The sequence below is a fragment of the Colletotrichum godetiae genome (assembly GCF_030913485.1).
Source record: "Colletotrichum godetiae strain CBS 193.32 chromosome Unknown BDP55scaffold_55, whole genome shotgun sequence".
NCBI lineage: Eukaryota > Fungi > Ascomycota > Sordariomycetes > Glomerellales > Glomerellaceae > Colletotrichum > Colletotrichum godetiae.
The window spans coordinates 150,781-176,107 of NW_026851303.1; the positions used below are offsets into that span (position 1 = coordinate 150,781).

A 25,327-nucleotide genomic window follows, 5' to 3' on the forward strand; every position below is an offset into this window, starting at 1 on the left:
ATCATCGTTTCTCGCAAAGATTTGCTCGCAAAAGTTTACATGAGATGCTGCGACTTCATCTATTTGTCTCGAGCCACTTGAGGGAACTACTCTAAATGAATAATGTTGATCCTGCCACCACCTGTGTAATTGTGTGTTACGAATTGCTCGAAACCACCAGTCTCTGAAACGACGAGAGTTCGGCCTTCCGCACCTTTCGCCCAAACAACTGATGTCGGCGCCAAGAGAGCTGTGCTGTTGATGCCGCCGAGAAGGGTCTCCGGAACGGTGCTATTTGACCCGTTTCGGACAAGGCCGAGAGCGTTGCCACCAAGTTCGGCAAGGTAGACGTCGCCATTATATCTGTTGACAATGAAATCATCAATCGGAGTTTGGGTTGCCACGATTTCCGCGGTTCCGTGAAGAATGTCTTCCCTCCCGGAAGCTCGGATGCGGGCAACTAATTGTTGGTTGGTGTTGCTGAAATAAAGGTATCCTCTCGAGAGTTTGATGCCATTGACGCCGAATACGATGCCGGTGGTCGTGCCAGGTTTCAGTATGGGGTCATCGTAGTAGACGCCCAATTGGAGAGTCTTGGTGTCGAAACGGTAAATTAATCCGTCACGCGTGTCTGCGATCAGAACATAGGACGTCCCGGGGACGGCAATTATCCCATTAGGTTGAGAGACTGCGTCCAATGATGCTAGTTCCTTGACAACCGGCTTGTCGCACTTGTCAAATGACAGTTTGTGGATTGCGTATGAGCCAGGTGTCGGACTCAGAGTCTGGAAAGAGAAGTTGCCGGTGATGAGGAAATATTCATCCGAGTCTGGTGATTTGGCAATGCTGGAAACGCCATGGGTGTTGTCGAATGTGTGCAAAAGCTTTGGTTCGGCATTTGCAACAGGTGCCACTTCATAGACGCGAGGGAATGTGTAGACTACTGCTAAAACGGATCCCGACGGCCTGACTGCGAGATTTTCGATCTCAGATCCTAACGGGAATTCTCGACTCTTCTTGACTCGAAGGGCATGTACACAGACTATGAGGATTGTAATTAGCCACAGAGAGGCCATATTGGAAGATGTCATTGGAAGACTTTCAAGGTGTGAGAGAAATCAGAATGAGCTAGTGATAATATAAGGAGGGGTCGGAAATACGATCGAGAAAGATAACTGATGTGGGCTATTTGTATGCGTCTATAGTCTTTGAAAGGCGGACCAACCAACCTCAGTCCACTGTTGGTATTCCTATCACAGGGATGGTTCGAACCGTAGGTGACGAAGAGGTCAAAATCTATATATATTTAACTTTTATATAAGGTATAAAAAGGAGGTTCTAACTAGAAGTTAGGTAGACCGTAGATCTTATAAATATAGTCTATAAATAGCCCCTACGCAGGCCCCTTACCTTAAGGTCAAATTAGACTTCTAATCCAATATTAACTATCTCTCTCTTTTATCGCTTAACTACGGTAGTTAAAAATATAATTCGATCTCGGGCTCCTTTACCGAAGTTACCCCCTTTTCCTCCTTCTTTTACTCCTTATAAGTTACTTATCTCTCTATCTATATCGTCGCCCTTCCTTTACTAATAAAGTACTCGAGCCCCTTATTAGGCATTACCTTTATAAAAGTATCCATTAGATTATCGTCCTTATTAATCTAACGGATCTTAAAGATCTTATAATATTTATACGATTACCGGAAGGCTATAATATCTATTATTAGCCTCTTCTCCTTTATAGTACCCAGTTTAACAAGGTACTCATATAATAAGTATAAATTAATATAAACGATTATCGATATTATAAAGATATTAAATCGATTCGTAATCCTCTTCAGTATTATTAAAATTATATATACAATATTAATACCGTTAACCATACTATAAACCTCTAAAGCGAGTACACTTTATATAACCCTTTTACTCTTTATTAACAAGTAATAAATAATATTACTACAGATCGTAAAGTTCTCCTCTCCTATTACCTCGTTAATAAAGATTATTATATATCCTAATTACAATATAAAGTCGTTATTATTTATAAATAAGCCATTAACGAACATATAAAACTTCACCTCCCTCAAATTAATAAGTTAATATACAAGCCCCCTATTAAAGTTCACTTACTATTACTATAGCCGTCGGTTAAAAGTATTAAAATTATATTCCATTAGTAAAATAGCCTACGCTACCCTTATATAATCGAAAATAGCCTTTAGCTAATAAATATTTATAATATAAGCTCTTTATATAAGCTCTATTTTATACCGTTTCTAATAGTCGGTTACCTTTAGGTTAATAAAAGTAATCTTTTTACCTTACCCCTTCTATTAGAAAACAACATTCTTACCCTCGATTATAAAGATCCCGCCGTTAAATATAAATAATATATCCTCTATAAAGATCTCTTTTAGCTTAATAATAAACTTTACCTTCTCCAGCTCCTTATCCTCCTTCTCTATAAAGGCCGCATCAGAAAGCCCTAATATATCGTCAATCTACATTCCAACAATTCCAAATAAATCGTCTACATATACAGAAACTAAAAAGCAAGGATCGTACATCGATATAATCATCAAAAACTTATCGATATAAAAATTATAATATATTACCCACCAATAAATACCTAACTCTACAAGGCCATAAAGTAACTTCAGCACTTCAATAATCATATCATCCAAATATTTACTTACCATCTCCCTTAATAAATAAGCCAATATCTTCCTCATAAGCCTTATTACCGATTAGGTATATACCTAAATAATATCACGACTCCAGATCCAATATCCTCTTTACCATAATAATACCATCAATACCATCATTAATCATTAGCTACAGCGCTAAACTATTAGCGACTATATAAGCAATACTGCCTTCTCAACATTACTATAACCTTATATCATATACCTTAATTTTTTATACGGCTAATTTATCCCCTTTCCTTTAATCTTACAGACCATTTACAACTTAAAAATACAGAAGTTCGCATACTTTTTTAGGTCGTAGGTAATAAATTTATAAACCCCTCAATTACATAATATATCGGCTTTAATAAGGTTAGAGCCTTTATACGGTCATCCTATAGTTATAATTATCCCTTATTCCTTTAGCTTAACCGCCATTATAAAATCTATTTTCTCCTTAACCATATAAAAGACAGCAATAGCCTTAATATTAAATATAAATTACCGTTAAGGTACTTTTTAGGGTCTTCCTCGGTATCTTACTTACGGTAAGGGTACTAGTTCTTCTTCTGCCTCATCGTCTAAGGGTACTATAACAATGATCTTATTAAAGATGGTTTCTTGCCCCTTATTACTTAATTATCCCTCATCGCTTTATTAAAATAGTTCCCCTAGCTCTTTTTCTTCTTATAGGTTAAAAATCACTCCGCTAAGATCGACGTAATACGGTCGTACCGTAATAATTAACACCTCCAGTAATTAATCTCAATCTCTCGTAACGATATAAGATTATTCATTAATTAAGACTAACTTATATAGGCCTATCCATTACTTTATAATTTCCCTCTATACCTATACCTCTAAATTTAGGGGCATATTAAGGTTAAGGCTCATATCGGGCCCATTATATATAATAATAACTTCGTTAACTTACCTTTTAGTATTTACCTCGTAGAGAGTCTTCATTACTTTCTTAATTACTTACGCCCTTTAGGTCACATCTAATAACGGCGGTAAGGCCGTCGTTATTTATAAATATACTCTAAACACAAGCAGCGTCGGAACAAGCCCCTTAGGTCCTATAATATCATTATAGCACTTAAATACCATCTAAAAGTACTCTTTATCTATTAAACTAAGGCTCTCTTCCTAAATAATCTTAAAAGCTCTTTTTAACTACTAATATAATCTTTCTACCTTACTAATACTATAATACGCTTCAACAAGGACGACTTTCAATTAAATACCGTACAAAATAGCATTCTCCCTAAATTCTACCAACTTAAAACTAATACCGGTATTAGTTCTAATGCCGTCTAGTAGACCTTAATATATATCGATCTAATAGCGCTTCAGCATTACCCACACAGTCTTAACTTATATATCTTAAAGGAATTAGCCTCCTTAAAATAATATAGCTTCATCAATTATATAAAGTACTAATCGACTATTTAAATAAAAAATATCAATAACGATTTCCCAATTAAAATTAAAGTCGTTATATAATTTAAACTTAAATCTATACGGGCTCTAGGCATTCATTTAACACTAATGGCACACCATCATCAATTACTCTAAAGCCCCTATTTCCACATCGTTCCCTAAATATTTAAAAAGATTATATAATCTCGTCGCCAACAAATGGCCAAATCGTCAATATAGTCGCTTAAATTCACTTTCCGTCAAGTAATTAATAAACTTAACGTCTAGTTCAAGCTTCATAAACGCATACCCCCATCGTCGATCAACGAGCTCAGAGTACTTTCCATTAGACATTCTATTCCTTATATTATCAAACACAATACCCAATTTATCCATATCGTTCAGGCATAAAAGAATAATATATTAACAGGTAGAATATAGAAAATCATCATTCCAAATCATATATTTATATCCACAATACTTAAAGCACTTATCTCTTCCCCTAGACCAAAACTAATCCTCATAATACCCGTATTTATAATATTAAGGGTCACTAATAAAATCTTTTAAAATACATAGAATTATCCCTTACCCCCTATTAACCATTATAATGCCCCGGTATCTAAAATAATCCCGTAAAAGGTTTCTAAGCCATATCTTTCGCTAGTATAAAATACTTATACTAGATTACTATAGAACCCTCCTAATAAATATAAATTATGTACTTATAAGCCCATTATTCTCTTTTCCTCCCCAGGCCCTTTAACCTTAATACGAGCCATAGCTATAGTATTAGTATTTATGTCCCCTATATTACTAAGCGTTATCGTTAGCTAAAGGACCTTCCCTTACCAACTATAGAAAAAAGCCTACTCATTTAGGGCTTATACTACTCTCTATTCGTTCAGCATTATATATCCTCCTAAAGTTAACGGGGCAAAAAAAAAATAAGTAACATCGTTAACTTTATCAAAATCAAGGTCTTAAATATATAGGGTAAGATCTTCCTCGCTCTCAAACGACTTAATTATATTTATTAAATAGTCCTCATAGACTACTAGGAATTAGTTAAATCGATTATGGCCCGTCTTGCTTTATATGCCCTTTACCTTTCTATATTAGTTATATAACTTAGTACATTCCTCATCAAAATAGTTGCTTAACTAATAACCCTCCTTTTTATATATAAAGCACTTCCCTTTCTATAGTACTTAGTTAATATTAGACCAGCACCCCCCTAAAGAGTTTATTCCTCCCCCCTAACGGTTATTATACTTTACCTCTCTTCCTTTACTATTATATATACGGTCTACCTAATATTATTAATGAGGGCCTTTATAAAATTAAAAGTAAGTCTAATTTAATATCCTAGCTTCGATATTAAAGCTGGACCTCAGCCTCGAATATAGCGTCTTATAATCCTTAAGCGGTTAATATAGAATTATTTTTACCTTTAATACTCTCTATACCGCTATATATAAATAACCGACCTTTCGCTTATTAATCCCCTTATTTAGCTACGTCCTTACTAGTTTATCGATCTTATTAATAAGCTCTTTGAAAATCTCAATTCTCGACTTTCCTTTTATTATTCTAGCTACAGAGCTAAATAACAATACCCTTAGCTCTGAAAGGAGCTTAAGGCTCCTATCTTAGGTCTCGAATCGACTTCGGATTATATCAACAATACTAAAAAAGTTAGTTTAATCAATATTACGCACCGCTTAATAATAATACTCGGCAGCTTTCCCTATCAATATAACATTAACTACTAAATAATATTAATATTCTCAAATACTAACTTTTTTATAATAATCGTAGAACATTATAAAGGTTTCTTACAGAACCTCATATCTCCCCCCTAAATACAATTTCTCTTTTAAAAAGATCTTCTTTAAATCAATAAACTATCTTATACTAACTACCACTAAATCGTTCTCTTCACATACTTCTCGTACAGCAGCGTAATTAAATAATATCTATATTATCGACCTTATACTTTATTAAATACTTAAGATCAATCCTCGGATTAATATTATTATTAAGGTCGTCACCATAATAGACAGAATCATCATCTAATACGCCTCCAGTATAATCCCCCTTATCTACACTAAATTAAACACCGCAATATTACCGTTAATAATCTTTAATAGAAAATCCGGTTAATTCACTCGTCTATTAAATTCTTTATACTTTAATACTATTCTATCGATCTAATTCTAGTCCTATAGCGTAAAATCCTCTATAGCTACTATCGCTATAAATATCTTATAGGCCTTTTACTTTACCCCTTAGGCTAGTAGAACGCCTTGGTAATAAAGGAATCTATTTACCTCCTTAATAATATTAGAATTAATATTAGCGAACTATTTATCTTTTTAATTGCCTAAGTTGTTTACGACTCTATAAAATAGGGGTTACCCTTTAAGCCCCTTATAGATATATATCTCTATAATAAAAACTAACGCCGTATTAATTTACTTACTATTAAAGTAGTCTAAATCTCGATATAACTATTTCCCCTAATACTCTAGATTAATCTCAACCTAATCTTCTAAGATAGGAGTCCTTCTATACGTTCTATATACTAACTTACCCCCTATCGTCCCTTAGCTTATACTTCTATTTATAAGGGCCGGCGTATTTAATTTTAATAAGGATATATTAGATCCGCTTATTAGTTATAATAATAGCGTACTATTATCGCTCGCTATATTTATCAAGGTCTAGGAGCTTCCTACGGCCTCCAACCTCCTTATAGCAAGCCTCGTTACTATCTACTCTTAATCTTCTAAATTAGCCGCTATATTTCTTATTAACGGTTTTCTCTTCTTATAATATACCTTATTATATAAAAAAGGTCTTTTAATAGCCCTCTCTTTATATTCTCTCCTTAAACGTCTTCTTAGCTTTCTCCTATACTAACTAAAATAACAGGCTTTTTTTTTACCTTTATAGCTCGGTAAGAATATATAATCTAAAGAATTAAATACCTCACACCCCTTTATAAGGTAAGCATTATAATACTTCTAAATCCCTTCCTTCCTCATCTCAACTCCACCTAGCTTTTATTCCTTTAAAATAACCGAGGGGTAATAAATATAGGTAAAAAAGGGAAGCTTAACTTTAGAATCTCGAAATTAGTCTTAATAATAGCAATATTACCATCGATCCTAATAGCCTCCTCAGATTTAACTAAGAAATATACCTAAAGCTACCGGCGGGGTCTAGTTCCTACTTAAACACCCTATTACTTTAAAAGTTTATTTTTATAGTCCTAAAATGCCTTTTTATATTCTCCAATTAGGCCTATTTCGTCATACAGTCAAGATCTACAATAGATTTACCAATCTAGCAAATCTAATAATTTCGCTTATTTTCCTCTATTAACGTACAGGCCGCCCGTGGATTATTAAATAGGACAAATTATATAAAGGCAATATAGGTAGCTTAGTCGCCTTCTTATAATTCCTTTAATTATAGTTTATTTTTAATATAATAGACGTCGACCTTTTATAAGCAGTCAAGGGCTATAATTCCTCTACTTTATTCCGTCATAGAGATTTACATCTTATTACCTACTTTCCATTAGGTAAATAACATAATTCTCCTGTCATATTCCGTTTAAGAAGGTCGTCTCTTCTACTTACAAAATATTTTACTAATCTATAATAATAGGATTTAACTACTAATTAGTATTAATATTCCTATTACAGAGATAATTTAAACTATAGGTAACGAAGAGGTCAAAATCTATATATATTTAACTTCTACGTAAGGTATAAAAAGGAGGTTCTAACCGGAGGTTAGGTAAACCGTAGATCTCGTAAGTATGGTCTGTAAGTGGCCCCTGCGCGGGCCCCTTGCCTCGAGGTCGAATTGGACTTCCAATCCGACATCCACATGTACAGAGGTACAAGCGATGACCCGAATCTCGGGGGATGACTCGTCCTGCCAAATATCTCCTTGACAGTCTCAATCTGCTAACCTGCACTGCGTAACTATTCAGGGACTCGTGCCCGGGATTTTAGAGGGAACGATAACTGAGATTTACGCAGCAAAGAAAATGCTCTCTTGGTTGGAAACGATGTTCGTAAGAATTCGTTGAGTCTGCCTGGACGAAAGATGGAACTGAATCGCTTTTTTCTTTTCTTTAGCAAGAGGGCTGCCATACTGTCCGGAATATTAAGTCATTAAACATAACATCACCGAACCATTGAAATCACTGGTCTCGTGAATAGAGGACGGGGGACATAGGATTCTGGACATTTAGGTACATGAGCTTTGCAGAGTGGGTAAGATGGATGCAAAACTCGTAGCTGCGTGTACCTTATATTTCACGCAGGCGGTTGAGCGGTGGCTGGCAGGCTACACTGCAATCAAAGTTATTTCACTTAACCCGGGCTGACGTGTGATGCATTGCGTCAATATTTGCATGTACGCTAAGCACTATTCTCAAAATGGCTCTCGTAAGCTAGGCAGATACACCATCTCCAGCCAATTCCTTGCGCGCAAGTTATCAAACCCCTGCATGTCACGGTTCTGGTTGAGACGTGTACCTTGAGACTCTTGGTCTCTTACAAATGACTTCGATTAGACGTGTAGAATGTGATTACATTGACTATATAGCAGCCTAGCAACAAGGTTTCATTGCCCTACTTCCTCTCTACCTCGAGAGATGCCAGGACGAAGGCCGATTCTCCGAGAAGACTGTTAGGCAAAAGCGGCTGATGAATGTAGTATTCGTAAGATGCTGTAGAGTTGAGACTGCACACAGCGACAGTCTTGTTGTATCCGATCGTACCGTTTCCAGTGTCGACAACAAAGTTTCGGGTGGTGTAGTCGTAAGCCTTCAGAGCTGCCTTCTTGAAGTCCACCTTCGAGTTCGACAGAAGCCCAAGTCTCTCGCCCTTGAGCATCGAGAACATGAACAAGGCCGTGCTGGAACTCTCGAGGTAGTTGCCGCTGCGTCCAGGAAACGTCGTCAATTGCCACCATACGCCGGTTTCGGGGTCAGCGTAGCGGACGAGAGATGTAGCCAATTGCGTCGTCATGTGTTGCAGTTGCTTGCACACGGCTTTGGCCTCGTGCTTGCCGGCGGGACAGTCGAGGGCTTCCCACGTCTGGACTAAACCTGCTACAAACCAGCCCACGGCGCGGCCCCATACATACGGGCTCGCACCTGTCTGTTGATTTGCCCAAACGGAAGTCTTCGAGTAGTCATACCCGTGGGCGACCAAGGAGGTGTTCTTTTGGAAGCAGTGCTCGTAGAGCAGTGAAACCTGCAAGCTGATATCGGTGTAGTTGGGCTGGGGCTGCGCAGCCATGTATGGCAGCACCGAGAACATGCCGTCCAGGTAACTCCATTGAGGGTAGACGTAGTACCAGAAGCCTCCAACGGGGTTGCGAATTTGAAGCGACAGAGATTCATTGATCGCTTTCGATGCTGCCGACGCCGTGTTCGAAATCGTTGCAATTCCCGACTTGGAAATAGCGTTGATAGCGTTTGCTACTGAGAAACGGTCTAGGGGTCGGGTTGCGACGTAAGTCGCATTGACCAAATTGGGAGTCCCCTCGTTGAGAACTTCCTCCAAGTAAGGCACATATTGGTCCTTGAGGTCCGGGTACTGCTTGAGTGCAGCTTCCATGGCGAGGGAGAGGATGCCCGTTTCCAGGAAGCTGCTTGATTCACCGGACGAGATGATACCCTGCTTTCGCGCCTTAATGCTGTCGAGCATCCATGTCGAGTATCGCCGGTCTTCGCAGCTTGCGGCAGTCGCCAAGCCGCAGAGGGCCAACAGCCGGATTGTGAAGTGACGCATGTTGAGAAGCACGATTGATCACGGAGGTGAGGAATTCGAGATCTCGCAAACGCTATCCGTACCATCGAGCTTCATCTTCTCTCAACCCCGCTACCGGCGTCACTGACACTATATATTCGTGCAGTTACTTTTCGTATGAGTCAAGCTAATTGCATTGCTAATCATTGCCGAAGCCTATTTGTTTACCCGGCTCGTCATTGGGCCCTCCCGCCAATGCGGCAATCATTACCCTTTTAATGTTTCCCCCATGCATGCCGGTACTTCCGCGGGGAACTTCTGGGCCCATAATAGTACAGTGACCACTAAAACATTTGATCCTCTATTACCTTACCTTATGCTGCAGGCTGACGACTTTGCGTACCGAAACTTTGGTATGAAGGCTGTAGGCTACCGTTGAAGAGTCTGACTGGTCAAGAGGTTGCATTCGATGTTCCTAGATCTTGGTTGAATTAACGGGGCGATGCTAGGGCCAGGTCGAGGTAGCGAAGCTGGTGGCCGTACCACTGAGCAGAATGAATTTGAAGGAACCATCCCGTGCTAGGCAGTAAAGTTTCAACGGTGGGGGTCACAATGTTGGACGCGAAAGATTTTCCGCTACAGAATGAGCACATAGGGGTAAGTTCGCCAAGGATTCATGGGGCGGAAACAAGAAAATCCTTTAATTCTCTCACCATAGGTTGAGTGTACCGGTAGAAATCCGCAGATCGAATGGCTAAGACTTTACAGCAGCCTTGATGGTTCACCATCTTATGATTGGCTAGTTCCCTCAGTCTCCGCCTTGCTCCGTGTCCGTTCACGCAATTTTGGAGACGTAATACTGCACAAGTATGACGGACTTTAATCCGGCGACACTCAACGTCTTGAAGTTGGGCGTTAGGGTATTACTTTTATTGTCCCTGTCATTGAAGAATTCCCGAGAAGCCAATTCCAGGAGGTGAACGAGACAACCAAGCTCAAGACAACAACAAATCTTACATACTGCTTCGATGAGTGACTATTCATTTCTATGGTTCGCCTTTCGGGTTTCAGTCGCTCGAAAATGGTTGTCTCTCGTCGCATCGTCATGTCTGTTTGATATCGCGACATGATCCGGTATGGTTATTTTCATGGAACGCGAGTTTAGTTTCTCCTTCGCAGAAAATACCTAAGTCTCAAAGACACCGTAATGACTTTCTCAAATAAGCGTCTAAGACAACTCATATTTTGTACCCAACTCTTCAAATATCCTGGCTCTATCCCGAAGGACAAGCGGCCGATTCTACCCCTGGGTCCCTCAAGAAGTCAGGAGTAGTCAGCCGCCGACAGCATTCAAGTCGACAGAAAGATCAGCTCGGTAAGACGCAAATGGATCGACTGTACGGAGAAGAAAAGGCAATCATACCCAGTGCCTTGCAGCGAAGGAGACATGTTGCAGTGTCCATCACCCGCTCACGGTTGCACCGTAGCCGGGCGTGCCAAGGTCACTAGGCTGCGACAGGAAGATGAGAATCATTGAAATAGGCTGCATTGAAATAGGCTGCAATCCGGCCACGAAAGTAGTTGTCATCGTCACTCCAGGCATCAATGATTCACTATTTTTCTACTGCCATGGCTACACGTACCGTGAGGCCTCACCTAGTTACACTTCTGGTCTTTGACAGCGTCGTGCGATGCTTGCAGACGCAGACATGTGTTAGCCGACTTTCTGTGGACTTGTAACCCTGACCAGTTGCGCTTATACGGTCCTTCGCCTGAATATCACGCGCTCGTCGAGGTGGAGTAAGTTGCGATGGGTCACTACCACGCGGTTCACACCCGAGTTCATCTGTTTGCTTGCTTCCAGACAATTCATCGAAGCTCTATCGCTTAAACGGGAGCTCAACCTCTTGTGGCGTTCAAATCAGTGAGGGCCAAGCTTTACGCTGCGAAGTACATGTAGGCTACGTCTACATGGGCCTTGTCTTCGGTCGTGAGAAGGATCGACTCGCGGAGAACGGAAAGGTCTTTTCCGGAATTTCGATGTTGCAAGGGCGAGACCGTCGCGGGTCTGTATTGACCCTAGTTCACTGTTGGGAGAAGTTCAAGAATCACTGTTGGGAATATGAACTCTTGGGTTGACAGGTTTGTTTGGTTGCTAACATTCACTTTATTGCCTGGTTCTACATATGTCCCATAGCTTTCATTAGTCTAAGACAGTTCAAGTGTCTATCGATGTTGAGTCGATGCTGTCTTGAGTTCAGATGTTTCCTGAATCTTGACACACTTGCGAGGACATGGAGACTTCGACGTTGCACAGATCCAAGGGACTCAAGTGACACTTTGGTCATTTCAAATCGGCAGGCCTCGTGAATTACATACTACCTATATGAATATGCCTAGAACACGTGTAACGGGTCAAGATTCCGTTTCATGAGTCTATTGCCCATCCATCTGATCCATCCGTAATACCGCCATCTATAGCTGGCTTCTCTTCAATGTCGATGAAACAACTCTAAGCCGGTCCTGTAAGCTGCAGACAGTATGTCTATGTATAGGTCTCCCGTTATTGTCCACCGCGTGATACAGTCTATCAATCAAGAGTCCTAATCGCTTAGTTCGAACTCGTAGTAAACTGTGAAGTACATGAAGTTCATCCTCTTTGTCTAATGTTCCTTGGCTCAACCTGAAGACCGGCTGCGATGTAAACTTGACGCTGCCACTCCTACTACTAGAACGTCGTCTTGAGTCACCATGAGAACTGGACGTATCCGAGTCATCGTCTTCAGAAGCGCCGTTGATGTCCTCGTCTACGCACAACTTAGGCACCAAATACTCCACACCACCGAGCATCATATCGCACATGGACACGAGCAAGGCGACGAATTCAGGACGCGTTGAATGAGCATGGCAATCGAAAAAAGAGCCAAGGCCCTCCATGGTCCTCTTCAATGACCGCAGCAATTCTGCCGGTGGCGCGGGAGCTTTGCTGCGTATACTCCAGAGAAGGTTGGAACTAACATCCTCATGCTGGAGAAAAACTCGCGCGTAGCATGAACATGGAGAACTGTCTCGTTCCGGGGGTTGCTTCGATTGATCATGTCGAGGGCGCTGGATATTGCGAGGCCACTCCTGGCTGTGACTTGATGGCTCCCTTGTGTGCTTTCGTCGCCTTTCGACTTGGGTTGTAGACCTCTCTGTATCTGAGCCGATGGAAGCCACTTTGGGCCATACCGAGATATCTAGACTTGAGAGTAGCGGATCTACCCTAGGTGAGGTCGTTGAGCTGTTGAGTGTTGTCTTCATGAAAGGCTGGGTTTCTGTGAGACACCTAGGTTAACTTTCGGACGGACTTGACATTGGCCGGTTAACGACAAGCGATCAAGAAAAGCACCTTACCACCGGCTTTTATAAAACTATCAAGGACATCCGTAGATAGTATGTCGTCTATTGCATCGTCCTGAAAGGGAGAAAAGGCTCTTGGGTGGAAGACCAGGCGGTCAATGTTGTCCAGATTATTCGGATCATGATCTTCCTCCATGCCTATGGCAATCTCGGCGGTCAAGCTATCTTCCCTTTCCCATGGGGACATAGAAGGTGTAAAATCGGCAATCGTCAAGCGCCTCTTTGAACTAGGATTTGAGCTTTCATACTGGCAGTCGAATCCGTTGGCTCTGCATCGCCCGCACCCTTGTTTTTCGCCGCTGCATTTCAACTGTGAGTTCGCAGACAACATTAGTCGTTCGTTGTTTTGACTTTCTTAAATGTATTTGGAAAATAAGAAAGTTGCCTACCTTCTTGATACGACAATGCTTACAGGCATTGCGGGTAAGTGGGCCGCGACGCCGTTTAGTTGAGGTTGCTGAGTTCTTTAATTCCACAGAGTTGCCTTCACGACAAGTCGTCTGAGACATATCAAAGCTAAAAGGAAAGTTTTCAACGGGAATAGACTGTATTGCGGCTGCCATGTTTCGATGAGTGGCTGTGATCGAGGGAACTCGAATTACAGAGTTGCGGCGGCTTGTGTTAGTCTTTGTGGGCAACAAGGCGTTATTTTTACAACACGTAGCCGACCAGCAGATAAACCGACGGTTGACTGCCGGTCTAGGATCCAGGGCTGGCAACATTCTAGAAGCGGCAGAAAATCAGCGTGAACCTGCCTCGTCGGTAAAATGGCATCTTAGTAGTGTGTCAATATAGTTTCAACCTGTGAAGTCTGTTGCTATGACCCAATAAAGCATCAGCGGCGCGTAAACGCCCCACTGGCTGAAAGGGCAGCTAGAACATGCGGAGATTTAATCTTGGCATGCCGGAGGGTTTTGACGGCATGGCCTGTCACTGTTTCTGGCCCGGCCACTTTCAGTTGACGTGACGAATATTTGAGACGACTCAGAGTCATAGACGCGCAGAAACTGTTACGCGCCAGCATCAAGAGATGTGGATCAAACCAGTTGGTATACGAGACCTTAAAGAGCTTTTGACGGATGTGTTTATTGTTCGAATAGCGAGAGTAAAGAGATCTACTACGTTGTAGATTGTCGGTTTATCACCATAGGTACACACTCTTTGGCAAGGTAGGCAGCGGGTCAATCTAAAAAACAGTTGCATGGTTCTACAATTCGATTGAAATTACTTGGTATTAAGTTATCAGCTTCGGATAGATGACTCTTCGAATAAGCCTGGCCGAGGATAGCCTCCAAAAGAGAGGAACTCAATGGCATCCCACCCGAGGGTCATCTTCAGCGCTTCGCCTCAACGCAGTTCACACAATGCACCAGCCATGTCGCAGAATCAAAGTCTCATACGGTCAAAACTTCCTTGGCAGAATGTCTGCCACCGGCATCGTTGAACAATAGCTACAGCAAGGCCTGCGTCAGCCCTAGGGTAAGTCTCAGCCGAAGGCACTTCAATAAGGTCAGGGTCTTCCCCGCAGTCAAAGCTGTACGAAGGGCCGTTTCAAGCTTGGGGCCTCGAACCTAGGCCTTATTTGTGCGCCGGAAACGAAGGAACAAGGTGCTTAGGTGACCACCTGTGGTTCCGCTAGACTTATGTGCTGCCCACTTTCCGTGTTTGGTCATGCCTATTGCGTGTAAAGCCTCTAGGTATTACGTGCACGGATATCTTATGCCACAAGCTTCAAGGCTGGATTTAGGTTTGCCTCATCGCTCGACTGGCTTGAGATACACATTTAGGGATGGCTTCTGCCACACAATATAAACTTTTTGACCCTTGATCCAATCACGACCCACGTCAGCTAGCTTCAAATCGAAGCTGAACAAAATCCTCGCTAGGATTAGGCGCATCTCAGAGTATGCGAGGTTGCGACCGACACAATCTGCGTGGCCCATGCTGAAGGGTTGGAATGCGTCCAGCCTATCATTGGCGAAGCGTGGATCTCCGAGGAAACGCTCGGGATGGTATTCCAAGGGTTTAGTAAAGTTGATTTCGTTGTGATACATGGCCCATTGCCAAGTAGCAACGAGAGACTGTGTCGACGCGCAGAGTCAGAGCCTTTCTAGTAACAAGAGTGGGGTGTCCCTCAATTAAGTGGACACTTACGCCTTCGGGCACGACGTTGCCATCAATGGTAGCGCTACCATGCGTGACTCGTCGAGGTAACCAAGAGGGAACGACTGGAAACACGCGTAGCGCCTCGTCCAGGCAGGCCAGCATGTAAGGGAGTTTGTTGACGGATAGAAGAGTGATCTCTGAAGGATCTGAAAACGAAGATCTGACCTCTTCTACGACTTTCCGATATGCTTCAGCGTTAGACAGTAAAAGAAACGAAGTTGCCGTGAGCAGTGTAGCTGTGGTCTCAGACCCAGCCGCAATGAGAAGCGTCGAATTCTGGACAAGGCGTTCCATGTCAAGTTTCTGTTCTCCCCGGTTAGTCCAGCTCTGCCCTGGTATCCGAGACGGTACGATGACACGGCCGACATTGATCAAGCTAAGCTACGAGTGAAGGGTCTAACGTACCATTCCTTCCTTGTTGTTGAGAAACGACTCAATGATATCTGCTTGTTTGCCCGACTGAATGCGCGTTTGTAACTTTTGGATCGTGTACCCCATAAACTCCAACTTGTTCTTAGCAAGTATCTTCATGATGATAGCTGTGATAAACCTCAGCCCCTGCCGGTTCAGTTCGCCGATCCACTCGATTTCTTTCTGCTGGAATGCAATGATTTTCACCCAAGGATGATACTCGGCTGACTCGAGACATCCAAATGAGCTGGAAAAAGCAAGCTCGCCAAGGATGTCGAATGTGCAAAAGTTAACTGATAGACTAATGTTAGCATCAGACCAGACGGAACATCGGCAGTCATAATCCCAGCACTCACACCAGTCCCGGAGGTCAAGCGCGCGGGTACCATCGTCGCAGTTCTCATGCAGCCGCTTAAGAAGCAAATCAACGTAGCCGCCAATCATTGGTTCTTGCTCTTTCATGCCACGATCTGAAAAGTATGGGGACACCCATTTGCGTAGTCTTGCGTGTTCTTCTGGACCGGCATTAAGCAAGCTGATGGGTCCTTCCGGTCCTTCCCGGTAGTATTCATATGCTTTTTTAAAGTGACCGCGACGACGCATGCCATAAATGTCCCTCCAGGCGTTTGCGTCTATGAAGCCGATGTTATTGGGCCCCATTCTGACGACTGGGCCATACTTCTTGAACAAGGATTCGGCATAGAAAGGTAGCTGGCCTCTCACACCTGCAACCACAAATGGAAGATTTGTAATGCGGTTCAGCAATGGCCCCGGATACTTGTTCAGTGGATGAAAAAAAGCTCTGTAGATTGCCAAACACGACAGGTAGGCCGTGATCTAGTTTTGTCAGCCAAGCGAACAGCATAAGCAAGTGTCTAATGATATCATACCAGACCGGATATCAAGATTGCCCAACGGCTAACCACTGGAAAGTCAGAAATGCATGTGAAGAAAGCCATTGTTAAACAGATCAAGAATGATGTTTGCGCGTCCTGTTTTTTGCGATCCACTTGCATGAGTAAGGCGCGTTGGTTGAGGAAAGCAATTGCAAAGTGCAAAACCACTTCAGTTAAGGTAGCTGCACATGAAGGAGACAAGTCAATGGTCACAAGATTCTTTGGCATAATTAAATTGAGGGACATGTAGAACAAGCTTTGACTGGCAAACTCCGCTGGTCTTCATCATCGCTCGGAAGTCTTAGCTCAGTCCCTTGACCTAAATCTCAGCTCCCATCGGCGGTGTATGAGCAATTGACTCCGCATACCATGCCGGCAGGATAGTTCGGATCTGAAACCTGGCACCGCGTCTTCAGGATGTTTGTTGTCTTGATCGACTCCGGCCTCTTGCCAGTCAAGTCGGGCGGCAAGCTGAACCAAGATGTCGGTGCAACATTAACCTGCAGCCAAGAATCACATACAGGGACGAACAGAGGCTGAAGGATGAGAGTCCAGGTAGGCCTGCTTACGACTTGTCTCAGGGGTGATGGCTCGAAACCTGTCGAAATCCGACCCAGAGAGTTCTCTGACCCATAGCTATCTACTTAGGCATACACAAGTCTCCGAATTCAGGATTTGTCCTCCGGTCACATATGAATTGTCTCCGGCACGCGGTCCGCGACTTTTACAAGTTGTGAGATACCTGGCGGAAGTGCAGTGCAAGTATAACAAACCCGCACAGTGTAGGCTAGCCGACTGCATATCAAATTTGCATGCTTAAGACTTAGTATGTTTGCAAGCAAATGACTCGTTTTCATTACGAAAGCAGCTATACACACTGCCAACCCGCCGTATACCTGACCCTCCTTCCAAACCTAACGCTTGTATTAGGATCAAAACCTGAGTAGGGATGACACGAGGTCTTGGCGTCCCATAAACTGAGGCGTTCCGCAGGCTCGGGCGCCAGTCACTCCCTCGCTTCAGAATCTGGAACTTCGAAGTTGCTTATAGCCGATGTCGATCATATGTGCCCTATTATGCATCGATATTCTAATTCGCCGTGTCGCCGTTCTCTCTATACGAGAGCATTGACTTGGCTTGTGCCCGGCGGAGGAAGTTCGGAGCCAGGCCTTGACCCAAGCCACATACGGGCGTTCGGAAATCGCCGCCGGCTGCGATGCTGTCTCAACCATGATTCTAAGAAACCTTGGTCCAATCGGAGGTTTCATGAAGACAACAACGCAGCGCTCGATACCAACTCCAGACTATGTTCCCGATCGAGACACCAGTGTTCGTGCAGTCTCTGCCTATCGACGATCGTGGAGAGTTTTGTGTATCAAGTTCATGAGATGGCCTCAACTACCTTAAGTGGGCGGGTAAGCGGTAATGAAATAGTTGTCTCGAATTACATTTGTATGTCTCCGACGATTGTCAATGAATGCATGTACCGATACACATGTATAGCTCTGTAACTTCTTATCTTTGATATTTCGAAAGACCATTTGTGTCAATATCTGCTACTTCCCCCGCGAGATAGATCTCTTCACACTTCAAATTTCCGGGTGTTGCAGAAGTCATCCGAGGGAAACGCCTTTCATTTGAAGTGTGCGATTGTACCCTTTTCCCCCACCATTAATGCCCAAGATGGTAGACTCCCAGAAAACGATTCTGTTTTTCGGTGACCAGACCGATCCATGGGTCGATGGCATCGACTACATCATGAAGCAGGCTGGCCTGGCGCCATGGCTTCAGTGTTTCATGACTGACCTATGCACGAAGGTCAAATCGGAGCTGAAGAACGTTGAAAGTATCATCACAGAGAGTCTTGGAGAGTTTTCAAGCATCTACGAATTGGCTGAAAAATACCGCCATGCAGTCGACGAGACTGGTGTTGCTAATGCAATCCTCATCTACACAATGAGAGCAGCCATGCTCCTTCAGTATGTCTAAACCTTTTAGTGATGTCCAAAGATGAAGCACTGACATAAAGTTTCCAGATGCATCAAGCGTGAACCCGGTCTCTTACGAAAGTCGGATGACGGGCCCGAGTGGCTGGGCATTTCAGGAGGTCTCATGAGCCTGTCACCCTTGGCCGCTGCCAACGACTTTGATACTCTCTACGCTGGCTGTCTCGAGGCGGCTGGGCTCTTGTGCAGGGTCTGCAGGTTTTGCTACATCCGGTCAAGGGCCACGGAGGATCGCTCAGGGACGTGGGGTTGGGCCGTCCTAGGGATCTCGACCGAGGACCTTCGGTCTGCTTTGGAGCAATTCCAGATCAACCTTGTAAGTCTGAATGAACACCCTACCTGAAGTCTTGTGAAAGAACTCTGACCGGCTTTGAAGGGCATTCCAACCGTGAAACGGGCACAAGTTGGCGTCACTGGGGACCGCTGGGCCAGTATCATCGGTCCCCCATCTGTTCTGGAGCAGTTCCTGAACGAGTGCCCAGCTGTCAGTGGCCTCCCAAGGAATAAGCTTAATATTAGATCCCTCCAACACGCTATTCCAATGACTCCAGCTGATATCGACTACGTTGTTGGAGATGCTACCCTTGTAACAAGTCCTCTCGACTCACAACACAGAGTTTGGGGTACAGACGATCCCTCGGCTACCTATGAGACCTTTGGTGATTTGCTACGAACTGCAGTATCGCAATCTGTGTCTCGACCTCTCGACATTGTCGAGGTTGTTACTGGGATGAACAAACATCTTGGATCATGCCGTCAAGTCGACATCAAAGTCATCGGCACCAGCAGTCACACCTCCTACCTTGCAACGGCATTAAAGCAGCCGGGAAGAACCATCACGGTTCAGCATGAAATAGGCGCCAACCATAGGACTCAACAAGATATCCCATCTGATCGCATAGCCATCGTCGGCATGGCTGGAAGGGGCCCTGGGAGTGATGACCTGGATGAGTTCTGGAATGTTCTCATGACTGGTAAAGATCTTCATCAGGAAATACCACCAGATCGGTTTGATCTCGATGAGTTCTTCGCAGCAGAGCACAGCCACGATGGAGTCAAATGCACAACGGCGGCGAGATTCGGTTGCTTCATGAAGAAGCCTGGCGAGTTCGATGCTCGATTTTTCCGCATCTCCCCTAGAGAAGCCATGTTCATGGATCCTGGCCACCGACAGTTCCTCATGAGCTCATATGAGGCTCTTGAGACGGCTGGGTACTCCGACGGCAAGACTAGAGATATCGACCCTAACAGAATTGGTGTCTTTTACGGTCAAAGCAATGATGACTGGAATGCTATGGCACACCATTTCAAAGGATGCGATGCATATACCCTGCAAGGAGCACAGAGAGCATTCGGGGCCGGTCGTCTCGCTTTTCAGATGAACTGGGAGGGACCAACATATTCTCTGGACTCTGCGTGCGCTTCCACATCATCCTCAATTCACCTCGCGTGTATGAGTTTGCTGTCTCACGATATCGACATGGCTGTCTCTGGTGCTGCAAATGTCGTCGGGTATCCCCATTCCTGGACGAGCCTCAGCAAATCTGGCATCTTGTCGAACACAGGCAATTGCAAGCCGTTCCGTGAGGACGCAGACGGCTACTGCCGAGCTGATTTTGTCGGAAGCGTGGTACTAAAGAGACTTGACGACGCCGTTGCCCACAACGACAATATCCTCGCTGTCATCGGGGGTTCGGGGAGAAATCATAGCGGCAACTCTCCTTCCATTACAACTTCGGATGCCGGCGCGCAAGAACGGCTTTACCGCCAAGTCTTGAGGCGGTCTGGAGTTCTTCCAGATGAAATCTCCTATGTTGAGATGCACGGGACTGGAACCCAGATTGGCGACCCCGCTGAGATAGGTGCGGTTTCCAACGTCTTCAAGGGCCGCCGTGGCGATTCATTGGTAGTGGGTTCTATCAAGGCCAATATTGGCCATAGCGAAGCGGTGAGTCCATATCAGAGTTGTCACCAAAGAGTCTTTTGAGACTGACGAGAAACCAAACAGGCTGCTGGAATGTCATCGTTGCTCAAGTGTGTCCTAATGCTCCAGAAGGGCACCATACCTCCACAAGCAGGCATGCCGCAGAAGCTGAACCCCAAGTTCCCTTCGCTTGAAGCTTCCAAAATTGAGATTCTCTCTGAGGCAAAGGAACTCAAGTTCGCGGGCAACAAAACGAGACGCTTGATGCTGAACAACTTCGATGCCGCGGGAGGTAACGCTTGCTTACTTATCGAGGATTACAAAACTATGCGGCCTATTGATGAGGGCGTACAAGTACCGTGGTCAAATCACATCGTTGTCACGTCTGCCAAGACGCAAGCATCGCTCCAGTCCAACAAACGAAAGCTTCTTCAGTATCTTGAAGCCAATCCCAACGCCCGTATTCAAGATGTTGCCTACACGACTACCGCGAGACGATCGCATCACCAGCTCAGGTCCACATACGTCGCATCATCGACACTGGAGCTCATCTCAAAATTGAGGTCAGACAATGGTACCCAGAGCGATGTCATGAAGAACAAGCTCTCTACGTCGAAGCCAATAGTCTTCGTTTTCACCGGCCAGGGCTCCCATTATGGCGGCATGGGCAATGAGTTGTACAAGACAAGTTACGTCTTCCGTGAAGTGGTCGATCACTGCGTGAAAATTTGTGCTGATTATGGCTTCCCGTTGTTCTTGGACCTCATCGCAGAGCGTGACGTTGACGCATCTATGAAGCTCTCAACCCAGACTCAGCTTGCCGTCTTGACTTTGGAAATTGCCTTGGCCGCTCTGTGGCGTTCAGAAGCAGGCGTGGAGCCCTCCATGGTCATGGGCCACTCCCTAGGCGAATATGCCGCTCTTCACGTCGCTGGCGTGCTCTCTTTGACCGATGTGTTGTATCTAGTCGGCAAACGCGCAGAGTTACTCTCCGACTTGTGCGAGGCTGGCGCTTGTACAAGTAAGTAAACGCAAACTCGAAGTGTTGTACCTGAAGAGGTTTTACTAACTTCGCGTCACCTCCAGTGCTGGCGGTTACTGCATCCTCTGAAGTCACGCAGAGCTACATTGATGCTAAACAGGATGGTTTCTGTTCCATATCTTGCTCTAATAGTCCCCGCACCACCGTTGTCGGTGGAATGCTGGATGACATTGAGCAGCTTGCAGCGGACATGGCAGAGTTCCGTCCAAAGTTACTCTCAGTCCCCTACGCTTTTCATTCCTTCCAAATGGACTCCATTCTCGACCAATTCGTCACTCTCGCCCGGGGTGTAACCTACTCGTCGCCCAAGATTCTAGTTGCTTCAACCCTACTTGCAACGGTTGTCGATGCTTCTGGAACCTTCGATGCAAACTACATGGGTCAACAAACTCGCCAAAAAGTGCAGTTCACGGACACTATCATGGTTGTAAAGGAACATCTTGGCGAAGTGGTCTGGGTTGAACTGGGGCCAAGCCAGGTCTGCGGTTCCTTTGTGCAAGCGACATTGGGTCCATCTATTTCTTCGGGTTCTATCATGTCGACGCTGGATAAGAGTGCTAACAATTGGACGTCTGTTTCTAAATGTCTCGCTAAGCTATACGATCAAGGCTTAGATATCGACTGGCTCCGACTTTATCGCCCTTACTCAAGCAGCGTTCAGTTGTTGACGCTCCCGACATACGCGTGGGACTTGCAGGACTTCTGGATCACTTACACTGAGAAGGGCGACGGGGTACGCGGGAGCCTTGCATCGGGTAGTCAGCTCAGCCCGAAGCACATCTCTACCTGTGCACAGAATATTGTGACAGAGAGTTCGACGAACACCATGTCCGAAGCTACCTTCCGGGCCCTGATTGCCGATCCAGGGCTAGATGCCCTTATTGAAGGACACCGGATCCGCGATGTGGCAATCTGCCCCGGAAGTGCGTTCTGCGATGCCGCTTCCACTGCCGCCAAGCACGTATTTGAAGCCATTGGCACTACGAGAGACATGAAGCAACCTGCGCTGACGATCCGCAATCTTTCGCTTCAACGTCCGCTCCGCAAGAGGGCCAATGGCTCGGCTGAAGAACTTGTCACCACAGCGAATGTGAAGAAGCTGTCTCGTAATCAGGCAACAGTATCTTTCCAGTCGTCAGAGCTGAATTTGGGCAGTTGCACAGTCTTCATCTGCGAGGCGGATGTTGTCAAGGCAGGTTGGGACAAGACATCCTTCTTCATTCAGGCCAGGATGAACGAGGTAATCAAGAGCGCCAAGGAGGGGCGCGGCCATAGGATCCAGCCCGAGATATTCTACGCCCTCTTTTCGAGCACTGTCAGGTACTCTCCGGCTTTCCGGGGTATCAAAGGAGCGTATGTATCCGATGATTTCCAGGAGGCTGCTGCAGAGATCGTCCTGGGGTCTGATCCTGTCGGTACCTGCTTCACCTCGTCACCATACCACGGTGAAAGCCTGGTGCACTTGGCTGGCTTTGTGCTGAACGCGAATCCAAGCCGACTTCGTGCCGCCGATACCACTTTCATGATGGACAATCTTGAGAGCGTTGAGTTGCCAGATTCTGGAGCTCTGGTGCCGGGCAAATCTTACCTCAGCCTCGCCAGAGTCTCGCGCAGAACTGAGGACGCCGCAACTTGCGATGTCTGGGTCTTTGACTCTGACTCGTCGGAGATGGTGATGCAATGTTCAGGTTTGCGGTTCCACGAGGTCAGCAACACTGTCCTAGACCGGCTACTGGGAAAGACAAGAGTATCGGTGGCAGCACCTAGCGACTCTCAATTTCTGATGACCACCAGTGTAGCAGCTGTGAAGTCTGCGCAACCTTCCGCCAAGAATCATGCCTACAGCCGGTCGGATGCTTCAGAGATGACCAAGGTTGAAGAGGCGTTGATTTCACGGGTTTCAACTGACTCCGGGGTCTTTACTTCCATTCTGGAGAACATATCGAAAGAGACTGGCACGGACTCAAACCAGCTCACGGATGATACCGCTACAGCAGACGTCGGGGTTGACTCTATCATGGCCATTGAGATTACCGCGGCAGTCAAGAAGCAGACCGGCCTCGATCTCCCAGTATCGACTCTCATGGACTATCCGACAATAGGTGACCTGCGCAAGGCATTCAGCGGGGCAATGGTACCTAGTGAGACTATTCACTCTTTATCATCCTCACAAGCATCCACGTCACCACCGTCGATCAGTGAGGAGGAGATGTCAGATGAAAGCCTATCTACCAGCTGCCCAACACCAGAGATCACCTCTCACTGGGTACTGCTGGATCAGAAACATGTTGAAAAGCCAGTCGTCACCTCAATCTCAATCTCGGAGAGTGAATCACTTTTGCCAGTTCAGTCCATTCCGACTCCCATGGTGAAGAAGCAAGAAACCATCTCTCCACCGCCAAAGGCCCGAGTGATCTTGCTTCACGGCCGTCCGAAAGCAGACCAGACACCATTGTACATGATCGCCGACGGAACCGGCACTATTGCTAGCTACATCCATCTACCACCCTTCAACACCAAGACAGCAATTTACGGCGTCGACTCGCCTTTTGTCCGCTGCCCGGAGCAGATGAACGCCGAGGTCGGTATTGAAGGAGCTGCGAAGCTGATTGTCGATGCTGTGACTGAGTCTCGGCCACATGGCGCACTACACATCGGTGGCTTCTCTGGTGGTGGCATGCTTGGGTATGAAGTCTGTCGTCAATTAGGCGACCTCGGTCGGGAGGTTGATGGCCTCCTGATCATCGACATTTGCTCACCACGTACCAAGACCGAAACGAGTCTTGTCAAAGTCCAGCCCGAAGCAGGTTGGCAAATGTTCCAGAAGATGGCCGCGCAGGACACTTTCTGGAACTCGACGGCAGAATCTGCGCCGATGCAACATCTGCTTGGAATTTTCAAAGCTGTAGCAGCCTACCACCCGGAGCCCATGACTCCCCACCAGCGCCCCAAGAAAACAAGCATCGTTTGGGCAGAGAAGGGTATGGGCGGTCGCTGTGAGGGCAAGTCTGAACTAAAGCGCGAAATGGTGAGCATGGGATTTCCTGCAGAAGCCTATCCTGGCTTTATGGAAGATCCAGCTCTAGGGGCTCTTGCTTGGGGCTTTCCTGACAAGCGTGGCTCTGAGGGGGCCTTGGGCCCGAATGGTTGGGACAAGTATGTGGGACAGGTCGGACTGTGCTTGTCTGTTGATGCAGACCATCTTGAGATGCCGATGCCAGGACACGTGCACCTCATGAGGGAGAAGATTGAAGAGGCTCTTGCCTACTTTCAAGAAAGCAATTAGATAGCACTTGAAATTTGTAGACCGTTTCTTTTTTCATGCCCTCTAGGTTCTTTGCAATTCTCGCTGTTGAAACACATGGTTCTTAGATTATTAGCACAATGAATTAAGGACCTGTTTTTGGAGAACTTTCCGGCCAAGCCTTCACGAAGCCCATCCAGAAATCGTGAGAAATATCATACCTTAGGGGTCCCACCATTTCTCATGTGCAATTGACAATTTCAGGCCATCAATTGGCTTCAGCTTCCATAAATGAAGTGCTTTGTTCTTCGAACCAGCAAAAGGTTTCACATCTCCGAATCGGACTGAATTACCATAGGTAAAAG

At 45.1% G+C, this 25,327-nt stretch overlaps 5 protein-coding genes across 5 annotated transcripts; 1 reads left to right on the plus strand and 4 right to left on the minus strand.

Moving 5' to 3' along the window:
- Positions 1-86: 86 nt before the first annotated feature.
- Positions 87-1,055, minus strand: BDP55DRAFT_562185 (uncharacterized protein; the record flags this gene model as incomplete). The annotated part of the gene is made up of 1 exon (XM_060570137.1): positions 87-1,055. One exon carries the CDS (start codon positions 1,053-1,055, stop codon positions 87-89), a length of 969 nt encoding a protein of 322 aa, XP_060424672.1.
- A 7,434-nt stretch (positions 1,056-8,489) lies between these two features.
- Positions 8,490-10,068, minus strand: BDP55DRAFT_678267 (family 88 glycosyl hydrolase). The gene has a single exon (XM_060575975.1). It carries the CDS (start codon positions 9,911-9,913, stop codon positions 8,747-8,749), a length of 1,167 nt encoding a protein of 388 aa, XP_060424673.1. The 5' UTR covers positions 9,914-10,068; the 3' UTR covers positions 8,490-8,746.
- Positions 10,069-12,346: 2,278 nt separating this feature from the next.
- On the minus strand, positions 12,347-13,836 carry BDP55DRAFT_636560 (uncharacterized protein; the record flags this gene model as incomplete). Its single annotated transcript, XM_060572896.1, has 3 exons — positions 12,347-13,188; positions 13,268-13,583; positions 13,663-13,836. The coding sequence occupies 3 exons, from the start codon at positions 13,834-13,836 to the stop codon at positions 12,347-12,349; spliced, it is 1,332 nt and encodes a 443-aa protein (XP_060424674.1).
- Positions 13,837-14,941: 1,105 nt separating this feature from the next.
- Positions 14,942-16,992, minus strand: BDP55DRAFT_754913 (cytochrome P450; the record flags this gene model as incomplete). Its single annotated transcript, XM_060580731.1, has 6 exons — positions 14,942-15,354; positions 15,428-15,742; positions 15,845-16,143; positions 16,207-16,687; positions 16,711-16,725; positions 16,774-16,992. 6 exons carry the CDS (start codon positions 16,990-16,992, stop codon positions 15,028-15,030), a joined length of 1,656 nt encoding a protein of 551 aa, XP_060424675.1. The 3' UTR covers positions 14,942-15,027.
- A 1,437-nt stretch (positions 16,993-18,429) lies between these two features.
- Positions 18,430-25,109, plus strand: BDP55DRAFT_772306 (non-reducing polyketide synthase; the record flags this gene model as incomplete). Its single annotated transcript, XM_060581136.1, has 5 exons — positions 18,430-18,725; positions 18,783-19,068; positions 19,129-20,700; positions 20,761-21,697; positions 21,763-25,109. The coding sequence occupies 5 exons, from the start codon at positions 18,430-18,432 to the stop codon at positions 25,002-25,004; spliced, it is 6,333 nt and encodes a 2,110-aa protein (XP_060424676.1). The 3' UTR covers positions 25,005-25,109.
- Between the last annotated feature and the right edge of the window lie 218 nt (positions 25,110-25,327).